We start from the raw sequence: 21,470 nt of genomic DNA on the forward strand, positions 1-21,470 counted from the left end.
ACATCACAACATAACGTCACGAACTTGCCTGGCCAGAACAAGTATGGGTGATGCTGCGCAGATAACGACTTCCCTCCAACACGAACTCAGACATTAATACAGACAGACAGGATCCCTGTTAGATTTTGACAACGCTAGGCGTTTCCAAACACTGCAGGGCTTGAAGAGGTCTGTGTCTCCGTGGATCATCGACAACAGCAGATCCCCAGAGCCCAGCGCGACAAACCTTGGACTTGAAGGAGCACAAAGCAGGACAGTCAACATGAGCAGGTAAGGACTGGTCCAGTAGCGCATGAATGAGCTGCATGACACAATAGCCTAACTGACAGAAAAAACACTTTTCTTGATGGTCTGAATAATAATAATAATTTTAATTTAAAATGTTGAGGTACTTGATAGGCTACTTTAGTATTACTCTCACAGGGGGCATTGTTTTCTGCATTATGATAACTTTTAAGTATATCTTATGGTAAGCTACCTTGCTTTTATTTTTTTATTTTACCTTTATTTTACCAGGGAAAAGAATCACATTGAGATTACAATCTCTTTCTCAAGTGAGCCATGGTCAAGAAGGCAGCACATAGAGGATACACTTTAACAGACAACAAATAACAGACACACAGGGATGGACAGGAATAATAAATAGTCTAATAAATAAAAAAAGAAAATCGCATTTTAAAAACAAGCACAGACATGTTGATATATTTGATTTAGGTAGGACTTGAATTCAGTATGTGAAATAAAAAGCTGCAGTTTTAGCTGATTTTGCAACTCATTCCATGAAGTTGGAGCACTGTAACTAAAAGCAGTTTTGCCAAACTCTGTTTTAGTTTGTGGAACATCATACAGTATGTATCTACTTGATCTTAGATTGTATTCAGATCTACTAGGTGCTAAAAGTGTAGTTAAATATGAAGGAGTGTGTCCAGTTATTGATTTGTACACAAAGGTCAACCAATGTTTGAGCCTTCTTGTGTTGAGTGAGGGCCAACCAACCATTTCATATAATACACAATGATGGGTAGAGTACTTTTACTTGAGTAAGTTTTTGAATACACACTTTTGATAGAATAGCCTATTTTTCCTACTTTCCCTACTTTTTTATTGTGGTACTGCTATGTGCTTTTATTTTATTTATGTGCAATTTTGAATTGAAGACTTTTGAGCAGAGTGATGCAGATATTTTCCTAATCTTAGTAATAGACTCCTTCCACCGTTGACCATGTAATATTTCATCCCATCACACCTCAGTTCAATTCCCTTTATTTCAGCAGGATAGTCTGCTGAGTGTCAATACTGCTTCATAGGGAGACTTTTGAACATATATTAAAACCAAACAACAAAACAAAACATTTCAAACAGTGGCAGCATTCTGCACAGTCTGTCGATTAAGTTTTTGTCCAGACTTCGGTTTACTTCTTTCAGTTACACACCCTCCTGCACACATTCAAGATGATTTTCAAAAATCAGTCCCTCCTTCACATGACATGATTTATGATGCAATGTCCCTCTGTCTTAGGGATACAGATTTTTGGAGCAGTTCATAAATGCATCAACACTTACAGCTGTTACGCAGATCTGTTTCCATTGTATTTTCGTGTCTTTGTGATGTAGAAAAGTGTTGACCCCTTCTTGGACATGCATGTCCCATTATACTTGTAACATGAACCAGTAAAAGAAGGGCTGGTTTACCCTTTTATCCTACATTGTCCACAGATAATTCAATCAGTTCTTATGTGCAGCTGTCTTTCTTTTATGTAGAACTATTATAAAGGAGGAGTGGCAGTGACAATGGCAACTTTTTAAGCCCTTGTCAAACTTTTCCCTTATTCCTGACTCCTTTGTCCTCTCTGCTACATAAGAAATTGTATGTAGGGTTCTTACCTCTTTCTTACATAAGACATTGCCTAAGTTTCTACTGTCTTAAGGCAGTTACACACCAACCAGAAACGTGGGGAAACAACTTGTTTGGTCCTGTCCAGGGGTAACAAAATAAGCCTACCAGCATCTCTAAATACCAACATTTAACACGTTATATCTAGTTTGTATAATCCGTACAAAAAAACAAAGTGTGAAAATCTAAATGTGCTGTTTTACGGAGGATTATGTGCCAGAGGATTTCTACACTAGGACCAGTTGACAGGTAACCAGCGGAGACTTCAAGAGGTTACGGGTCCCTGCCAAGAAATAGAAATGTTAAAACGTTTTTTTTTTTGTACAGATTTAACAAAGAATATAGAATGTGTTGATTAGTGGGCTTTAGAGTGCCTGGAAGGTGATTCTTTTTTTACCTTTGGACAGAGCAAGGTTAGCTGTTTATCCCTGTTTCCAGTCTCAATGCAAAGCTACGCTAATAGCAGTAGCTTCATATTTAGCCTACAGACATAAGAGTGGTATTGAGCTTGATCTATTGAGCCTAATATCACAGATCACAAATTTGCCTCAATGGGGCAGACGACACCCTCTATCCTTAGACCCCCGTGAATAAGCAAGTTTCATGATTTAAGGCAGCAAAATTCTAGAGGGCACTTGAGGGCAAATGTACTAGTTTTGCTGGATTTAAGCTGAAGCAGACAGATTTTTGGTTGCAATTAGTGATGGGAGGGGTTAGCGAATGTAGGTGTACTTTTTAAGCCCTTCTTCGTGCCACAACTTAATTCATGCAGGTTTCTTCATGAATAACAGCTGAAGAGCAACTTTCAAAACTTGTCCCCGCAAGAACTTTTTATTGTGGGTGTTCCTTGTTGGAAAGGTTGATGTCTCAAATAAGTTTTAAGAATTCAAATATGTTGCTCTTGAGATCTTGTAGATTTCAGTCCGAATGTGTGAACATGAGTTGTTTGTCTCACAGTGAAATGCTCTTGCTAGAAAACATCCTGATACAATTTCTGCGGCTCAGAAGATTTGATGACTGGCCTCAGTTATTGTTTTTTAACAGGGCTTTTTGAACACGACACAATGCTATTTTGGAAAGGAAGTGAAAATCATCCAATCACCAGGTAGAAGCAGCTCGCCCAAAGCCCATATCTGTACTCAATTATGGTTAATTCCAAATCTTTCCGTTCTCTGACCACAGAATACCAAATAGTACAATGAAAACAACAACAGACATAGTAGAGAATGAGGAGGAAAAAGAGAAGGAAGACAGGAAGTATGTAATGTGTTCAGCATTACAGATCAGAAAACACTCCGAGACCTCATTATTATAGATGTGTTCTGTCAATGTTAATACATGCATGATGTTATGATTAATTTGGTTCTTATTAGTCGTCCACACTTGTTTCATCACAGTGAGTCATAACATTTATCGTTCAACCTCCGGAAGTATTTTGCAGTCACTTCTTTATATAACACGGAAAAGAACATGTAGATTTGTTTTTTATCATTGAACTTTACCCTGTGACAACCGTTTAGATGAATATTAAAATTGTATTTTCTGTACTTTGTCATTGTGATCTCTGCTTAAACGTTTTTCTTCCATTCAACAATCTTTACTCTGCCATGATGTATAACTCTTTGCATCTGTTGCTGATTGAGACCGTGTGTTGTTCGTTTAGTCAGGCATGTAACTTTTCTTCCCAATAATTAAATGCATGTTAATGACTATTCTTAGTTTGACTGATTACTTAATTTTTTTTTGCCATGTCTTAGTGCACTGCCCATGCTAATGTATTCAGCCCATCTTTCACACTATTACACCTACTGTGTAATTATTGCAGTTCCTGAGGGGTTTAATGCGCATGACTCTAACTGTGGAACAAACAGAGACAGTGACACCACTGTTTATAGCGTGACACTGTGAGGAGAGAGACTAACAATTTTTCCAAAACATTATCTGGTACATAAAGTCCTGCCGGTTATTATATTCACACAGCTCAAAATTGCTTTTGTGAAGTCTACAGTCAAGTCAAGTCAATTTTATTTCTATAGCCCAATATCACAAATTGCACATTTGCCTCAAGGGGCTTTACAATCTGTACAGCATACGACACCCTTTGTCCTTTTCGACATACAGGATAGGAGAAAGGAAAGGAGAAGGAAAAAGTCCCAAACAAACCCCTTTCATGGGGGCAACAGAAAGGTTGCAGTTTTGTTTTCCACCATCAGAATCTGATGATCTCGGGTTGCAGTAACAATTTAATGTAATAGCAGAGCATAATTGTCATGACCTACATCATCTATATAGTAAAATGTTGCGTAATCACTGTTGTAAAGATGTACTTCATACTTTGAATTAGCATGTGGCTGTCCGTGTCAAATGCTATAACATGTAGGGCAAAAAAGGGTTCACCACTGCAGGACTCTGGTGGGGCAGCATTGCAGTAGGTTTTGATTACATTTGTTTTGTAGGCCAAAAGTCAGACGCTCTGTTCTGTTCTGTTCTGTCTCATACAAATGTTGGTCTAAAGAACAAAAACAAACATCAGCCAAAAAAAAAATGATTCTGTTGACTTTATTGATTTTTTTTTTCTGGCTCTGAATTGCCAACGTCAAATTTGATTTGCAACTCCATTAGGCCAGAGGAATTGAACGATCACAACAGACGTAAGGGATGAGCATACAACCTATTGTCCTACTCATTACTCACTAAAACATGTTTCTTCAACTTTTAATGTGTTACTGCACTGCGGTCACACAGTGAATGCAAATATCATTTATTTAACAAAAACATCTCATCTTGCAGTTGAAATCACCTAAAAGGTAATCAATTATCAAGACAATTTTCTTGATGTTCCTAAATATTTTAAAATGCAAAATATGACATTAATAAGAATCTTTGTTATTTTAACATGCACACTGACAACACCATAAGCTGACTAACTGCTTAAAAAATTACATGTTTGAGGATATAATCATCAGATTATAAACTTTTACTCTCTGCAGATGTCTGATTAGCAAGTTGGAGGTGGAAGGGTTCATCGAGAGGTGTATGACAGGCGTGGGCACAAAGCCGCATCATGCCCGCAGCCTGGCCGAGGTACTGGTGGAGGGAGACCACAGAGGACACTACAGCCATGGACTCAACAGGATGGGTCAGTGGGGCACTGAAAGTTTATCACTTTATCTGCTTGTTTGATTTAAAGGTGGCATCTCAATTGTAGTAGTACAGAAGAAACATTTTGTAAACTTTGACACTATAAAGCGCAATGTAAAATAGTTTTTCACAAAGGCAATCATTTTTGTATTTTGTCCTTTGAATACAATCTTAATCACCAGTTACATTTTATGCACTACAATGTGTATACTAAGAATTTATTTGAAAAATGGGGCAGTCTAATGAGGTACTTTAGAATTTTAAGTCTACATATGAAAACAAATCTCTCTGCTAAACTTCAACTTCATGATTTGGACATTTTTGAAGTCTGTATTTAAATATGGTTGTTGTTTGTGCTCGCTGGCTCTATACTTTTTGACAGACATGTATGTAAAGGACATCCAGTCAGGAATCTGTGCCAAGGACGGTGAGCCGGTGGTGGAGAAGGAGAGTGCAGCCACAGCACTGGTGGATGGGAAGAACCTCCTGGGTCCTGTGGTGGGAAACTTCTGCATGAAACTGGCCATTAAGAAGGCAAAAGAAGCTGGCATTGGCTGGGTGGTGGCACACGGTGAGTCCGAACATCCTGATGCTGTAATTGTAGTGAATGATTTAAAAACTTGAAAGGCCATAACTGCTGCACTGGTCCAATTCTATAGAAACTTAAATTGTATGATGCATTGTGATTGAGCCAAGGTGCATCCACGGGATAAACAGGTGTTCTCATGTCCTGTGAACTGATGTGACATGCTCAGGTTTCAGATGCAGGTCTGTATTTGATTAATTGCCCTGAACGTTCAGCATTCATAAAGGGATTATCTTCACTGTTGAAATATTAGTGGAATGGAGAAAGCATATTATTATATAACAGGCAATTAAGTGCGGTAGAAGAGAAATCAAAACCACTGTAGTGTTTGATGAGTGCAAAGTGCGTTGGATTTCAATGAATAGGATTTACTTGAGAGAGGAAGAAAGTTGTGATTAAGTTTTTGGCAGAAAAGTCACTTTTCAGTATCAGAGAAGAATTTTATTTCACTAAAGTGATCAACGAATCTTGACAAAACAATGAAAATACTGTATGGCACTTTTCTGTCTTAGGTTCCAACCACTACGGTATTGCAGGATACTACTCAATGCAAGCTCTGAAGGAAAACATGATTGTGAGTAAAAGATTTATCTGCCTTTTATACATTCAAAAAACAAAATGTCCTTTTTTTTTAGGAATGGAGGTGAATCTAATTCTATGTCTATTAACAATCTGACCACCACAGGGCATGTCATTTACCAACACGTCCCCACTGGTGGTTCCCACACGTGGTAAAGAGGTAAATGTACAGAATAAACTGTACTTTATGCCATAAACAACCTCTCTGTCTCATTCTAATACTGTGATCATGCTGTTTGTAGTGCACTTTGGGCACCAACCCAATCAGCGTGGCAGCTCCTGCTAAAGACGGAGACAGCTTTGTTCTGGATATGGCCACATCAGCAGTAGCAATTGGAAAGGTAAGATCAGCTTTATACTAATAAGCCATCAAGGATGCCTTACATACAGAGCATAACTTGCCGAGAGACGTTTGACCCAAGCTGTTTTTAGTTTAATGCCACATGTTTGTTTGTCCAATAACTATATAAATAGCTATCTAAAATGAAAATTGATGAAATAGTTGGTCACTGCACAAGAGTTCTTGGTTTAGATTTTATACTAACTTTGTTGATTTGGACATAAATGCATCACCAGTTTTTCTAAAACTAGTTTGACTAGCAGAAGCACAATCCTTGTGGTCACTGGTCGAATAAGGCATTAAGAGGCCACTTACAGTTATAATGATTTATTGAAATATTTTAAGTCTTTTTATAAAAGCATTTTTAGTTTTATTTCATGCTATAATGTGCACTTGTCAAGTACTTTGTAACTGCGGTTTTGAAACGCTATATACTTAAAGTCTTCTTACTCAATGTCATGATGTTTTATGCGCACAGGTGGAGCTCTATGAACGGCGTGGAGACCCCATCCCTGAGGGCTGGGGCTGTGACGCCCAGGGCAAGCTCACCACCGACCCTAAGAGAGTTCTGAGCGGAGGAGGACTGGTGCCCATCGGCGGCAGTGAAGCCACAGGTCAGAAACCAGCTGATAAAAGTCTGCTCAGGGAAGGAAAGCTCCTGTCCATGTTTTGTTGTTTGTTTTTTCTTCATTCTGTTAGCATGTTATTAAACATAATTTTATAGTGGCCGCGGTCGTGTGCGTCCCTGGGGCCAGAGCGGGCAATGTGGAATCCTATCTAAAGCTGCTGGCTAAAGATAACCGTAAATACAGTGAGATCATACTTCACGTAGGTGGTAATGATACCCGATTACGCAAATTGGAGATCACTAAAATTAATGTTAAGTCACTTTGTGCATATGCAAAGACAATGTCGGACTCAGTAGTTTTCTCTGGACCCCTGCCAAACCTGATCAGCGATGACATGTACAGCTGCATGTCACCGCTGGTTGTTGGGGTGGTGCCCAGCTGATGTGGGCTACGTAGATAACTGGAGGGCATTCTGGGGAAAGCCTGGTCTGATTAGGAGAGACGGCATTCATCCCACTTTGGCTCTCATATCAAGAAATCTGACCAAGTCTATTATCGGTCATAAACCATGACAACCCAAGGTTGAAATCAGTAATCAGAGGTGCAGTGCTACGCGCTCCTCTGTGCTTCCGTTGGAGCAGTCGCCCACTCATAGTCCCATAACCACGGTGTCCCCTGACTCAGATCAGTTAAATCAAAGGTAAACAAAAAAGGAGCTATACTAAGGAACCTCATTGGAATGAAAACTACCACTGCAATGATAGAACAGAATAGGAAAATTAGTTGTGGACTATTAAATATTAGATCTCTGTCTTCTAAAGCAGTACTAGTAAACTATTTGATATCAGATAATGAAATTGATCTATTCTGTCTCACCGAAACATGGCTGTGCCATGAAGAATATGTTAGTCTAAATGAAGCCACTCCTCCCAGTCATATTAATACTCAAATTCCTCGAAGCTCTGGCCGAGGAGGGGGAGTTGCAGCCATCTTTGATTCAAGTCTGTTAATTAATCCTAAATCTAAACTAAATTATAACTCGTTTGAAAGCCTTGTTCTTAATCTTCTACATCCAACATGGAAAACATTGCAGCCAATTATATTTGTTGTTGTTTACTGAGCTCCAGGTCCCCTGAATTTTTATCTGAATTCTCTGAGTTTTTATCATGTGTAGTCCTTAAATCAGACAAAAATACTTATTGTAGGTGATTTTAATATCCATGTGGACGTTGACAACAATAGCCTTAGTATTGCTTTCAACTCACTACTAGATTCAATTGGTTTCAGTCAGAGTGTGCATAAGGCCACTCACTGAAGGAGAGTCACAGCTCTTTTGAGCCATCTATTAATAGCGCTGAGTAGTGACGACTTCATGAGCTTCTTTAATGATAAATTTATAACAATTAGAGATAAAAATCACCTCTTGCCCTCAACTTCTAACGGTTCACCTTTAAACGCAGGACCGCTAGAAAGAACGACAAGACCTGACATATACTTAAACTGCTTTTATCCTATAGACCTTCAACAATTAATGGTAAAAGTCTCTTCAGCTAAGCCATCTAACTGTCTCTTAGACCCCATCCCAGCGAGGCTACTTAAAGAAACGTTACACATGGTTAACACTTCATTACTAGATATGATCAATATGTCTTTATTAACAGGTTATGTACCGCAGTCATTTAAAGTAGCTGTGATAAAACCTCTTCTGAAAAAACCCACCCTCGATCCTGAGGTCTTAGCCCACTATAGACCAATATCTAATCTCTCCTTTCTCTCCAAGATCCTTGAGAAGGTAGTAACTAATCAGTTATGTGATTTTCTACATAGCAATAGTTTATTTGAGCACTTTCAGTCAGGATTTAGAATGCATCATAGCACAGAGACGGCACTAGTGAAAATTACTAACGACCTTCTAACTGCTTCAGACAAAGGACTCGTCTCCATACTTGTCTTACTAGATCTTAGTGCTGCATTCGACACTTTTGACCATACCATCCTGTTACAGAGACTGGAACATTTAGTTGGCATTAAAGGAATCACACCAAGCTGGTTTAAGTCCTATTTATCTGATAGATTTCAATTTGTTGACGTTAACTATGAATCCTCCAGACACGCTAAAGTTAGCCATGGCGTTCCACAAGGCTCAGTGCTTAGACCAATTCTATTCACCTTATATATGCTTTCTCTAGGCAATATTATTAGGAAACACTCAATTAACTTTCACTGTTATGTGGATGACACCCAATTATATCTATCAATCAAGCCAGACAAAACCAGTCAGTTAGCTAAACGCCAGGAATTTTGGGCCCCATGACAAAAAAATCAAATTGGGCCCCCTCTGTGCAGCTGTTGTCACCACATCTCTAGGACCTAACTGTCCCATCAAAAGCTTTACATAACTCTAATTAAAGGCTTGCAACTGTCTTGCTTCTTGTAGTTCAATACTAGTACTAGAATTTGACAAAATGGAAAATTCTCTTAACAAAATTATTATTATTATTATTATTATTATTATTATTATTATTATTATTATTATTAATGAAAGACAGAGAAATCCCCACAGACTCCCTGCAATGATGCTAACTGGCATGTCATTGAACACAATGTTGCTCACCTTCTTCACTGGGACAGGGAGGGGCACAGTTAGGGGGAGACTGGTGTGCTGCTGACTCATCTGTTGTTAAGTCTGCTAAAAGGGGCAGGGACAATGATTTAATATGAATATCTTGCTAAACGTTTCCCTGCACTGATTAAATGGTGATTAAATGTTAGGCTAACACAAGTCTGTAGCTAGCTAGCTTATTTCACTATGGACAACAGGTTAATACCACTCACAGACTATAGCTACCCACCTTTCTTGGTGAAAAACTGGGTTACAGTTTGACACCCTTTCCTTTGTCTTTCCTCTCTCTCTTTTTTCTCTTTCCTTTTTTGAAAACCAGATTTTGATTTAACATTACTTGGCAACACTGTGGTCACTGTAGTTCTGCCATCTACTGACTGCAACTTAACACCGTCACTGACAGTGTTGCCAGATCTTGCGAGACAAATAAGCAACCAGGCCTGTGAAAACAAGCCCAAAACAAGCGACTTTTTCTACGGAGCCCCCCTAGGTTCCGGGAAGAGAAAAATAAATAAACTGTGTGCATGGTTTTACAATCCGTGGGGACGGATTTTAAACTGTGGGTACAGATTGTCAATTTGCATCCATGTGGACAGATCGGTAAACTTTGCGCAGTTTTGCAAAACTGTACACACGGTAGTTTATTTATTTTTCTCCCCCTGAGCTTCAGGACAATGATCAAGAGCTAGTTAAACCACCTTTTAACATTATTTAACATTAGAAAACTGATGGGATATCAAATACTGATGTACCAAGTACATTATATACACAGTAAACCTCTGATAGCCTAATTAAAATTTGCAGACACAAATACATATCATCCTGAATTCACAAATTCGTTATTTATTATTGCAGGGACTGCAGAAGATCCCATTTTTAAATAACTATAACCCAGAAACAGAAGAAATTATTAACAATCTTAGTGTGCAGCAATAAAGTGGCTCCTGCTCTGATAAACAAACAAGTGAGTTAGAAAAGACTTAAATAAACTAAACTGGTTCAAAAACAATTCCAGTCAAAACCATTTAAACAAGTGAGGATGAGGCTTGGTCTAAAACATTTTTCTTAAGACTCTTAACACTTTAGCCTCATATATATGAAGAATAACACCACCATTATCTTTCTCATCACTCACTGACGTTTTCATAAACAGAAAAAAAAACGATTGCCCTGCTCTGCCTCTGATTGGCTAGTAGTCGTTGCCATCTGGGTCAGAGCCAATTAGAAGCAGGATGTGGGTGGGAAAAAACTTTGTTGTCTCCTGTGTGTATGGGGAAAGGGGAGGGACAGAAGGAACAGGTAAGGCAAACTCCTACGTTTAGAAAATATCTGCTTGACAACTTATTATGGAGCTAGGAACAAGCCCAAATAAGCAACTACACTTTAGAAACAAGCCCAAAAAAACCGCGACCCGCGACTACCAATATTTGTAAGCGACTTTACAGAAAAACAAGCCCAAAGTCGCTTATAATAAGCGGACTTGGCAACACTGGTCACTAAGTGCGCTACGGCAGGACCAAACCATTTCATGCAGATACAGGGGGGTGGTCAGTCAATATGGATGTTTACTTTTTGGTCAATGGGAATATTTAACTTTTACTGCCAAAAACAAGTAAAAACAAAGAGATCATTAATTGTATTATTATATTTGAAATATATATACTGAATGATGATGGTCTAATAATTTTATATTAGTTTTTACCTATTTTTTGGGGCCCCTGTCATTCATGGGCCCTTGGAATTGTCCTAACTTTTCCCCCCTATACACAAGTTCACGCGCCAAATCCCGGGTGGCGCCATGACACTACACAAATGCACTTAATTTCCGCCGGAAGTGGTTTGCGCAGCGTCTGCCGGTGTAAATACAGCGATTTCGATGCTAGCTTGGGAACACGGTTCTACTATTTTGACTGGAGATAGCGTTACTCTCCCCCACCCGAATTAACACAGTCTGACGAGAAAGAGGCAAACTCCATACCCAGTGAAAGTCACTGAAAAGTTATTGGACGACCGGGGCTCTGCGGAGCTCCGGAGCTGGCTGGCTGCCAGCTGCCGGCATAACTTTCGTATATTTACAGTTTGAATTTCGTCATGCCGCTTATAGAATATCTACCCCAAGGTCTTATAAAGCTAACTATGGTGTCCGATTCCATATCCACCATCATATCTTGAAGAGCTCATAGTACCATTGTCCCACTAGAGCACTGCGCTCCCAGAATGCTGAGTAACTTGTGGTTCCTAGAGTCTCTAAAAGTAGAATGGGAGCCAGAGCCTTCAACTACCAGGCTCCTCTCCTGTGGAACCAGCTCCCAGTCTGGGTTCGGGAAGCAGACACCGTCACCACATTTAAGAGTAAACTTAAAACTCTCCTCTTTGATAAAGCTTACTGTTGTACACACCGCCGCTGACTTGAGCTGCAAAAGAAGCTCTGGCCGCGCTGTCAAGGACGCTTGTCAAAAAGTACCGGGAAGCTTTTGACACTGCTCTGACGTGGCAGGACATTCACATCAAGCAAGGAAGACTAGCATACGTACTTAAATAATAAAAACATCACGCACTTCACCAACTCACCGGAGACACATTTTATCCCATGCCTCGTTTTTTTTTAACTGGTCCCTATACGCAAACAAAGTCATATCATAAATTAAAGGGAACCCAGCAACAGCGTTGATGAGCTTTTCCTCCATTTTCTCAGAACTAATGTTTTAGTGGAATGAAAGTTTACATTGTATATTCTCTGGAATCAGCCAGCGCAAAGGACGTCTATATTCCGATTGGTTGCTGGTCGTTTGCCGCTGAACCACGTCATAGCTCATTACCATAAAGTTGATGGATTTGCCGCTTCTTGCGGCTGAGAGAAGCCGGCTTCCATTGAAAATGAATGACTTCCTGTAACTTTGAAGCTCAAGTCGGCGGCGGTGTGTACGTACAGTTATAGTTAGTGAGGAGGAGTTGCAGCGTTCGCCTAGACTGGCGGGGGAGGGTGTATAGCTAAAGACACATTGGCACCCCTTCTCTTCTCTGCTTCTCTTCATAGTCGTCAGATTCATCTACCAACCCTTATAGAACTGGCTCAGGTTTGCCTTGCACCAGGTCTTAATTATGCTATTATAGTTTTAGACTGCCGGGGAACTTCCTTTGACACACTGAGCTCCTCTCTCCTCTCTTTCCATCTGTGTGCATCCATGTCCCAGAAATGCTTGTTACTAACTTAGCTCTGGAGAGCTTATTCCCCGGAATCCTTATGTTTTTTCGCCCAGCAGTTTTCCTTGGATTAGGGTGGCACCTAAATCATGGTTGCAGCTGTCGCCATGGTCCTGCTCCGCGCCCTGCTATGCCCTGCTATGCCCTGCTATGCCCTGCTACTCCCTGCTGCACCCTGCTACACTCTGCAGTGCCCTGCTACATCCTGCTATGCCCTGCAGTGCCCTGCTACACCCTGCTATGCCCTGCAGTGCCCTGCTATGCCATGAACTACTACAACTACTATTTCTAGTCATAGTTCCATTATCTTTATTGTGACTATTATTATTTACCATTTCTGTGTGTCTTGTAATGTCTGTTCATGTTGTTGACTTCAGGAGGGTACAAAGGCTACGGTCTGGGAATGATGGTGGAGGTGTTCTGTGGTATCTTGGCTGGTGCCCAGTACAGCAATCATGTCCGCACGTGGAAAGTAACGGACCGGGTTGCCAACCTGGTACGTTACTTATTTATTTACTTTTGGCTTGTGTGGTGTTTTAGAGAACATATTAACCCCATTTAAAGAAAGACCTGCCCCTTGTCCCAGTTGTCTTATTATCTGTGTGAAATGACTGAAAAATGAGTTGAAAATGCTTTACCTTTAACTGATTGCTGCATGTTTATATCTAAAATGGGAAATAAATATTAGAAATGTAATAGGGTTTAAACTTACTTTTACAAATTCTTAAAATGTCCTGTGGAACCGAATTTATCCAATTTAATGTTGACAGAACTTTTGTGGCTTTGCAATTGAATTATTTATGTTGTCATCAAGGAGGTCGATTTAAAATTGGCTGCTGCCAGTTAAAATAAAACCCACTGGTTTTATAATGTAGATGTTATGTTCCTCTAGTCAAAGTGGCTTAACCACTCTGAGTTGGAGCATGTGACTGAACAGTTACCCTAAACAACAGCCAAGTTGTATGTGTTGAAATGCAGTCTTGCAGACAGCGTCTGCTATCTAGAAGATAAGCACAATCAATGAATTTGACGTAGACTATATTACGTCACAATGCGGCTCTCTTTACTGTTTGTATTGGGTCAGTTGGCACTGACAGTGTTGTCATCTCCTATTTTGTGTTTTCAGGGTCAGTGTTTTGTTGCAATCAACCCAGAGAACTTTGCTCCCGGGTTTGCCGACAGGATGTCAGACCTGCTGTCCATCCAGAGAGGGATGGACCCTGTGAGTAGATCCTACTGCTGCAATGTTGATATACAGACTGATTAGGGGGGATAAAATAAACTTAGCACAAAAAGTAAGGAAATTTGTGTTTGGTAGATTATTTCTCTGTGGTAACAATGCTTTTGGGCAATAAATCTCATACTGGTGGAAAGCCTGTTTAGTTCCCTTTCAAGTGGTGCCCCATTTGTAAGGAACATGCATTTGTGGGATGAGCAGCAGCGCTGAGTATGTGGGTTGCGCCCATGAAATATTTGCCAAATCTTCTCTGCCATTGCCAAACAGGTTATTTTGCTGTTGCTATTGACACTTGTTTTGAGGCTTGTCATCATTGGAGGCAATCTCAATGCAGAGAGATATAGAGATGAGATTCTGCAACCAGTGGCAATCCCATATCTCCACAGTCTGGGACCGAACTCTATCCTCCAAGATGACAACGCTCGGCGGTTAATCAGAGACTACCTCCAGAATGTGGAAGTGGAGAGGATGGAATGGCCTGCCAGCAGTCCTGACCTCAACCCCATTGAACTCTTGTGGAATCAGCTTGGGCGTGCTGTTCGTGCCAGAGTGACCAACACAACCACGTTGGCTGACTTGTGACAAATGCTGGTTGAAGAATGGGATGCCATCCCACAGCAGTGTGTGACCAGGCTGGTGACCAGCATGAGGAGGAGGTGCCAGGCTGTTGTGGCTGTGTACTGTTCTTCCACACGCTACTGAGGCTCCTGTTTGTGAAATGAATAAATTGTTAAATTGCCAATATGTCTTGTTTCTTCAAACTTAAATCATCCAATCCACCAAACACCAAACGAGTCAATGGCAGAATAAGCTGTTTGGCATTGGCAGAGAAGATTTGGCAAGTTTTTCCCACATACTCAATGCTGCTGCTTATCCCACAAATGCATATTCCTTACAAATGGGGCACCTTTTGAAAGGGAACTGAACAGGCTTTCCAACGATATAAGATTTATTGCTGAAAAGAATTGTTAGAGAAATAATCTACCAAACACAAATTTTACTTTTTGTGCAAAGTTTATGTAGATGATGTCCAATGATGGCAACTAAGCCCAGTCTCACAATTTTCAAAGAAAATTAAACAAAGTAAGTTAACTGCTTTGAATTTTATTTAGTTGTTGCTGTTGTTTGACGCAGGCTGACCCAAACACTCCTGTTTTGGCTGCTGGAGATCCAGAGAGGATGAACATAAAGAAGTGTGAGGAGATGGGCGGGATCCCCTACCACATCAATGTCGTCAACTACATGGTAAGAGCGGCAAAAAAACCCAAAAAACTAACTGGTCTGAAACATCAAAGATGACAAGATACTACTATCATGTCTGTATCCTAAATATGAAGCTATACAATCAGCAGGTGATTAGCATATTTTAGCATAAAGACTGGAAAAGGGGGAAACAGCTAGCCTTCAAGTTTGCTAAGCTAAGTGGCTGCGGGCATTAGCACCATTCTGTATTTACCGTACAGACATGAGAGTGCTAGCCATATTCTCATCTATCTCTCAGCAAGCCAATAAGCATATTTCCCAAAATGTCCAATTTTTATTTAAGGAAAAGCCTTTGAGATTGAGCTACTTAACTTTGTATTTGCCTTTTTTCCCCCGCAGAATGAATGTGCCAAGAGAGTTGGTGTTAGCCCACTGCTGCCTTGTAACAATCTTGTCTCCAATTAGTTGGTGAAGTCAAGATTCTCAGCATTGGAAATCTGGAACTTCTGCTTATTTTGAAGTTCACATTGAGCTATTTAGGAATGCAACTTTGTTTAGGGACAAATACAATAATACATACAACAAATACATAATATTGTATTCATTTTAGCCAGCCTTGTCAGGTGTAATCAGGTTTTTTGATGATCATCCAAACAGATTAATAAATCATCTTTTATTATATGCAGCTTTTATTATACAGACACAGTACCGGGAATACATGCATAGAGACAGGAAAACGCACACAAAGCATCTCAACAGAATGCATCCAACATTATGAGTTCCATATGTTAAATGTCTTCATCATAATACCTGGTAAAAACAGTGTTGTTTAAAATGCCATCATAGTGCCAGGATCTGCTCAGAGGTCAACCAGAAGAATATTCTTGCCTTATCTCTTATGCACATATAAACTCAACCAGATGTACCTATAGCACCACCATGGACTGAGTTCCCTTACATAGACAGTATCAGTGGTGGAAGAAGTATTCAGATCCTTTACTTAAGTAAAAGTACTAATACCATACTGTAAAAATACTCTGTTACAAGTAAAAGTCCTGCATTGCAAATATTACTTAAAGGAACATGCCGACTTATTGGGACTTTAGCTTATTCACCGTAACCCCCCAGAGTTAGATAACTCCGTATGCCAACATGTTCCTGTTTACATGTTGTGATTTGTATAGTCACAGCGTGTACAAATAACAAGGTCACATGAGACACAGCCATCTTCTAACCGTATATAAACTGGGAACTATATTCTCAGAAAGGCGAAGTATTGCTACTCTCTGCTCGGGGCTCAGGTGCTGCAAGCATATCACTCCGCCCAAGTAGCAGAAGTAGCACTGCTTCGCCTTTCTGAGAATATAGTTCCCAGTTTATATACGGTTAGAAGATGGCTGTGTCTCATGTGACCTTGTTATTTGTACACACTGTGACTATACAAATCACAACATGTAAATAGGAACATGTTGGTTATTTTGTCACTTATTCTGAGCAGTAGGCTAGTTGGAACCGATTACCTTCAGGATCCGTGCTAGGCTAAGCTACCGGTGGAGCCGTCGGACAGAGTTACAACACGCACGGAGATGAGAAGGGTATGTATGGACTTATCTAACTCTGGGGGATACGGTGAATAAGATAAAGTCCCAATAAGTCGGCGTGTTCCTTTAAGTAAAAGTACGTAAGTATCATCAGGTAAATGTACTTAAAGTCTTAAAAATAAAAGTACTCAATGCAGAAATATCCTAACATTTTAGAAACTGGAAACGATCCAAACTGTTCTGTGTTTAATAGTCTAATCATTTCAGCTGGACTTGTAGGCCGTTATATTGTTTGGTAGTCTAATTTATAATCGTTCAAGATTCAAGATACTTTATTGTCATCTTTTATGAACTACATGTGTTTTGTGTGCAAAAATCTTAATTTGTAAAGTAACTAGTAACTAAAGCTGTCAGGTTAATGTAGTGGAGTAAAAAGTAAATATTTCTCTCTGAAATGTAGTGGAGTAGAAGTAGAAAGTGACATGAAAAGAAAAGACTCAAGTAAAGTACAAGTACCTCAACATTTGTACTTAAGCACAGTACTTGAGTAAATGTACTTAGTTACATTCCGCCACTGGACAGTATACTGTCTATGTAAGGGACCTCACCTTGTATACAAGTCAGTGAGTTACAACACTCACATTAGATAAGCACTTATGAAATCCAACCCAACATTATTTTAATCTCTTTGTATAATAACCATGACATTTGTGACATATAAAGGAAAATATCATTTTTCTTTCCTTATTTCAGGGACTCCTTGAAACATGTTATTTGTGTCTCGAGATACTTCATCCAAATTGACCCTTCGCTAAGCCCCGCCCTCCTTAGTTACTGTTGCTACACCTGACAAGCTTTCGTGCCTGGCAAGTCTATTACAGTATGTATGCACCGGTGTCAGACATTCCCAAGGAGATAATTAGCAATTTTTGGCAAACAGGTGAAATATCTGAGAGAGCAAGACAAAAGGGACTGCAGTATGCATTCAAGGGATATATCCACGACATAATATGCAACCGATTAGAGAATAATTTCATCAAAATTTAAGCTAAAGCCGCACAAGCAGCAGCCGCCTCATACGCTGACCATTCAAATGGGAAACACACACACTGAGCTATGTTCATGCACAGCAGGGTAAGTGAAATTTGAAAATAATCTAATAATTATAAATCAAACAGCTTATCCATAAGTCTTGTGGAATAAACACAAGACATTAGCCTGACCACTTTGCAATGATAACATTCTCCTGCTTCAATTTTTAGCGATTAACAAAATGCTGAAATATATTTTAAAGTATGTCAGTGAGCCTTTAATCATCTTATTTTACGTTCAAATATATGCATTATGAAAAAAGAACCGTCATTATTTCCAAGCAATGCTGTGCTGAGTTAGCTAGCTAGCTAACATTAGCGTGTTCTTGCCTTGGAGCAAACGTAGGTGTTTTTGTTAATCCTGTCGACATTTAGCTAGTTGTGAATGGGGCCTCCCACACTGCTTGATCCACGGCCGGCATTTCTCCCCTTGGGTTTTAGGTTTCGGGAAGGGAAAACATTCCACCACCCGTCCAAACTTTTAGGATACCGGGTATCAGATTTGCACAATCCATACTCACAACGCTTCGGCATGTTTCCCTCACTCGACCTCCCGCGCCTAGTTATGGTTGCTAAACCATGATTGGCCTGTGGTGGTTTTCGGGCGTGGCTTAGCGAAGAGTCAATTGTCTTCAAGATGCTGTATCTCTGACAGTGAAATACGCACATTCTTTATATAAAGCTGTTGTAAGTCGTTGATTTATTGCTGATGGCTGGATGGTAATGAGTTAACAGAGTTTGAGTGGTGCCGTTGGAAGATCAGCTAAAGTCATCGTGGGTTGTTGTCATCAACTGAACAGTTGGGTCATTCCTTGTTGGTGAGCTGCTTTACTTAAATTGCACTGTAATTTTGTAACTGTACTTTAATCTAGCTACTGTATGACGCACAAAAACAGTTTTGGTGGTTTTTATATACTCAAAAGCATTTAAAATGACTATGAGATTACTTTAAAAAGTTCACTTTACCATGTGCCTTATTCAATAAAAGCCATATAAAACCAAAACTTGTTTTTTCTGATTTATATCTTTTATAGAAATGCCTCATGTGTAATTAGATCAATATTTTATGCATAAATGTGTTGCTGTCTTTTTCATGGTTGTGCTTTGCCAACTATTTCTGTCTATATCTATAAAACAAGCACCAATCAATATACTCATTTTGTACTTTTATCCATTTTTTAAACAGTTTAAAATGTGTTTAATGCCATCATCTTTTAACATTGCTTATATGCCACATTCAAAATGCATTATATTCTTCAAACATGTTTAATAGCAACAATTTTTTCTAGTGTTGTCTTGTAGGTAATCAGTTAATTGTGACAACATTCTTACTTTATATTCAAGTTAATGCTGTAAGGCACAATATCATACAAAAGCAATTATACAAGTATAAACATTAAGTTGGTGTATTACTGTAAGATAACCTACAGCATGCACTTTCATGTTCAACCTCCCTGACCTGAGAATAATTATATACTACAGCTTTCTCACCACTAGATGGAGACATAGTATAAGTGAACAGCTGGTTTTGAAGCGTCACTGTGGCTGCCTTCATGAAGTTTTATACACAGTTCATGTGTTCTGTGATGTTGATAAGGTTGTTAGGTAGCTGTATCTAGATAGTTTACATATTTTTATATTTACCTTACCTTATCATATTATATTAAAATGTGTTAAAGCTATAGTGCATAGTTTCTGTGTCCCAATGAAGAATTCTAAGTAACTAGTGCAGTGCCCGTTGAAAATGTACCTGTTTGGAACGGGCCGACTGCTTGGCCTGTGTTATTGCTGCTTGTAGAATTCTTCAAAACCAAATTGTACCCCAAAATTACTTACAGAAGGACCCCAAACCACTTCATATGCAACTCCACTCTACTGTATAGCCTACGTAGAGTGTAGGCTATTTCTACATCAGAGGAAGACATTGTACTACTATATTTACCTGACAGAGAACGCTGCAGATTCAGAATGTAATCACAAAATATCACAATGAAAATGTGGAGTAATCAGACATTAGCCTCATGGACTTACGGCAGTGCGCTACCCAACTGGCCCGTTATGAGAGCTAATCAGCACCTATCTGCGTTCATCAACCACCAGAACCAGACCGTGTGTGTGCGCGCGCGCAGAGAGAGAGAGAGAGAGAGAGAGAGAGAGAGAGAGAGAGAGAGAGAGAGAGAGAGAGAGAGAGACGTTGTGTCGTATGATCGTTAACAAATTTAACACTTCAGCAGAGGACGTGTTCATTTCCATACAGGTTTAGTGGCTTGACCGTTAATGGTGAAGTAGGGGATTTGATTCGCGGGGGTATTTTGATGACGGTAATGTTATTAGTGTTGTAAGTTAGCAGTAGACTTAATTAACCCGACCCAGGGTGAGTCTGATGAAAACTCATGTATCTGCCCGGTTCAACTCTGAGATTTTTTTGCATTGCACAGCGCTGTGAAGAAATAATCTCAGAGATTACGTTATGTTCTGCCAACTCACAGCAATTTAATACAGTAGCAGGAAAAGAGTCCCCCCGCTGTTCTAAAGCGTTGTGCATGTGGCGTCTGCGTGTGATGTGCAGGTTACCTTCCCCCCAAACACGCCCCCAATCACAGACAGACATATATAGGTACAGATACGTCTCGCTTTATAAAATAGATAGCCTGCACCACGCTCTGTCTGCACTTGTTGTCCGTAGCTGGTTGTGCTTTGCATGTGTGGGATTCTGAAACGTCCTTAAATTCAGGAATTATTGTTTGTTTATTCAAAGTCAAAGACAGTCCAAAGTAGTGCAACTTTGCACATTTTTGTGGGTCTGAGGTGTATGTCACATTTTAGCTGCCAAAGTTCTGCTGCTCTCTGTCTCTCTGGTCCACAGTGTGAGAGGGGGAGTGGCCAGTGGCTAGAGTGGCAAAAGCCAATGTGTGCTTATTTTACTGATATATATTTAACGATATATTTTGCATTTCTAATCCAAACAACGTCAAACTTGGCACTGCACTTACTCGTGCACGTAGCAAGACACCTGTCAAGTTTGAAATCGGACTAACGGTTCAAGAGATATGCGCATAACAACCACACAGACAGACAGACAGATGTTCCTGCAATTTATAGATAGATGACAACAATGTCATTGCATCCACATAATGCAAGCATTCGGTGATTGGGCACCACCCCCACCCCTCATCCACACAGTTGCTAGTAACCAAGGAGGACACAGATGATTAAAAAACATGATGGACTCTTCAGAAGAGGTAATCATCTTCGCTCAAGCTTCTGCGCGCAAAAATTGCTGGACTACACCACTTTCTAAACATAGCCATACTGAGAAATACAGAGAGAGTTTTGTGGAGCTGATAGTCTTAATTAGCTTTGTAGCAACTCATTTGGCAATGGCTTGAATGTAACAGACGTTCAATAATATAAAATAGTTGCGCACTATAGGTTTAAAGTCACCATGGAAATGATAAAGTT

General features: G+C 39.7%; 1 protein-coding gene and 1 long non-coding RNA gene across 2 annotated transcripts in view; one reads left to right on the plus strand and one right to left on the minus strand.

Moving 5' to 3' along the window:
• Window positions 1-16,196, plus strand: LOC116038590 (uncharacterized oxidoreductase YjmC-like). Its single transcript, XM_031283103.2, has 11 exons — window positions 1-270; window positions 4,885-5,033; window positions 5,418-5,606; window positions 6,134-6,195; window positions 6,307-6,360; window positions 6,443-6,541; window positions 7,019-7,154; window positions 13,314-13,432; window positions 14,063-14,158; window positions 15,308-15,418; window positions 15,776-16,196. Exons 1-11 carry the CDS (start codon window positions 263-265, stop codon window positions 15,839-15,841), a joined length of 1,089 nt encoding a protein of 362 aa, XP_031138963.1. The 5' UTR covers window positions 1-262; the 3' UTR covers window positions 15,842-16,196.
• The window catches only part of LOC116038591, a 23,392-nt gene continuing 12,985 nt past the window's right edge, over window positions 11,064-21,470 (minus strand). Inside the window, exon 3 of the long non-coding RNA XR_004102134.2 lies at window positions 11,064-11,228. This is a non-coding gene — a long non-coding RNA (uncharacterized LOC116038591). The remainder of the gene's footprint in view (window positions 11,229-21,470) is intronic.

Source organism: Sander lucioperca, chromosome 7, assembly GCF_008315115.2.
Source record: "Sander lucioperca isolate FBNREF2018 chromosome 7, SLUC_FBN_1.2, whole genome shotgun sequence".
NCBI lineage: Eukaryota > Metazoa > Chordata > Actinopteri > Perciformes > Percidae > Sander > Sander lucioperca.

Coding starts and splice junctions, on each gene's coding strand:
- LOC116038590 (XM_031283103.2), top strand. Junction 6,542..7,018: donor CAGCAGTAGCAATTGGAAAG/GTAAGATCAGCT, acceptor TTATGCGCACAG/GTGGAGCTCTATGAACGGCG. Junction 14,159..15,307: donor TCCAGAGAGGGATGGACCCT/GTGAGTAGATCC, acceptor TGTTTGACGCAG/GCTGACCCAAACACTCCTGT.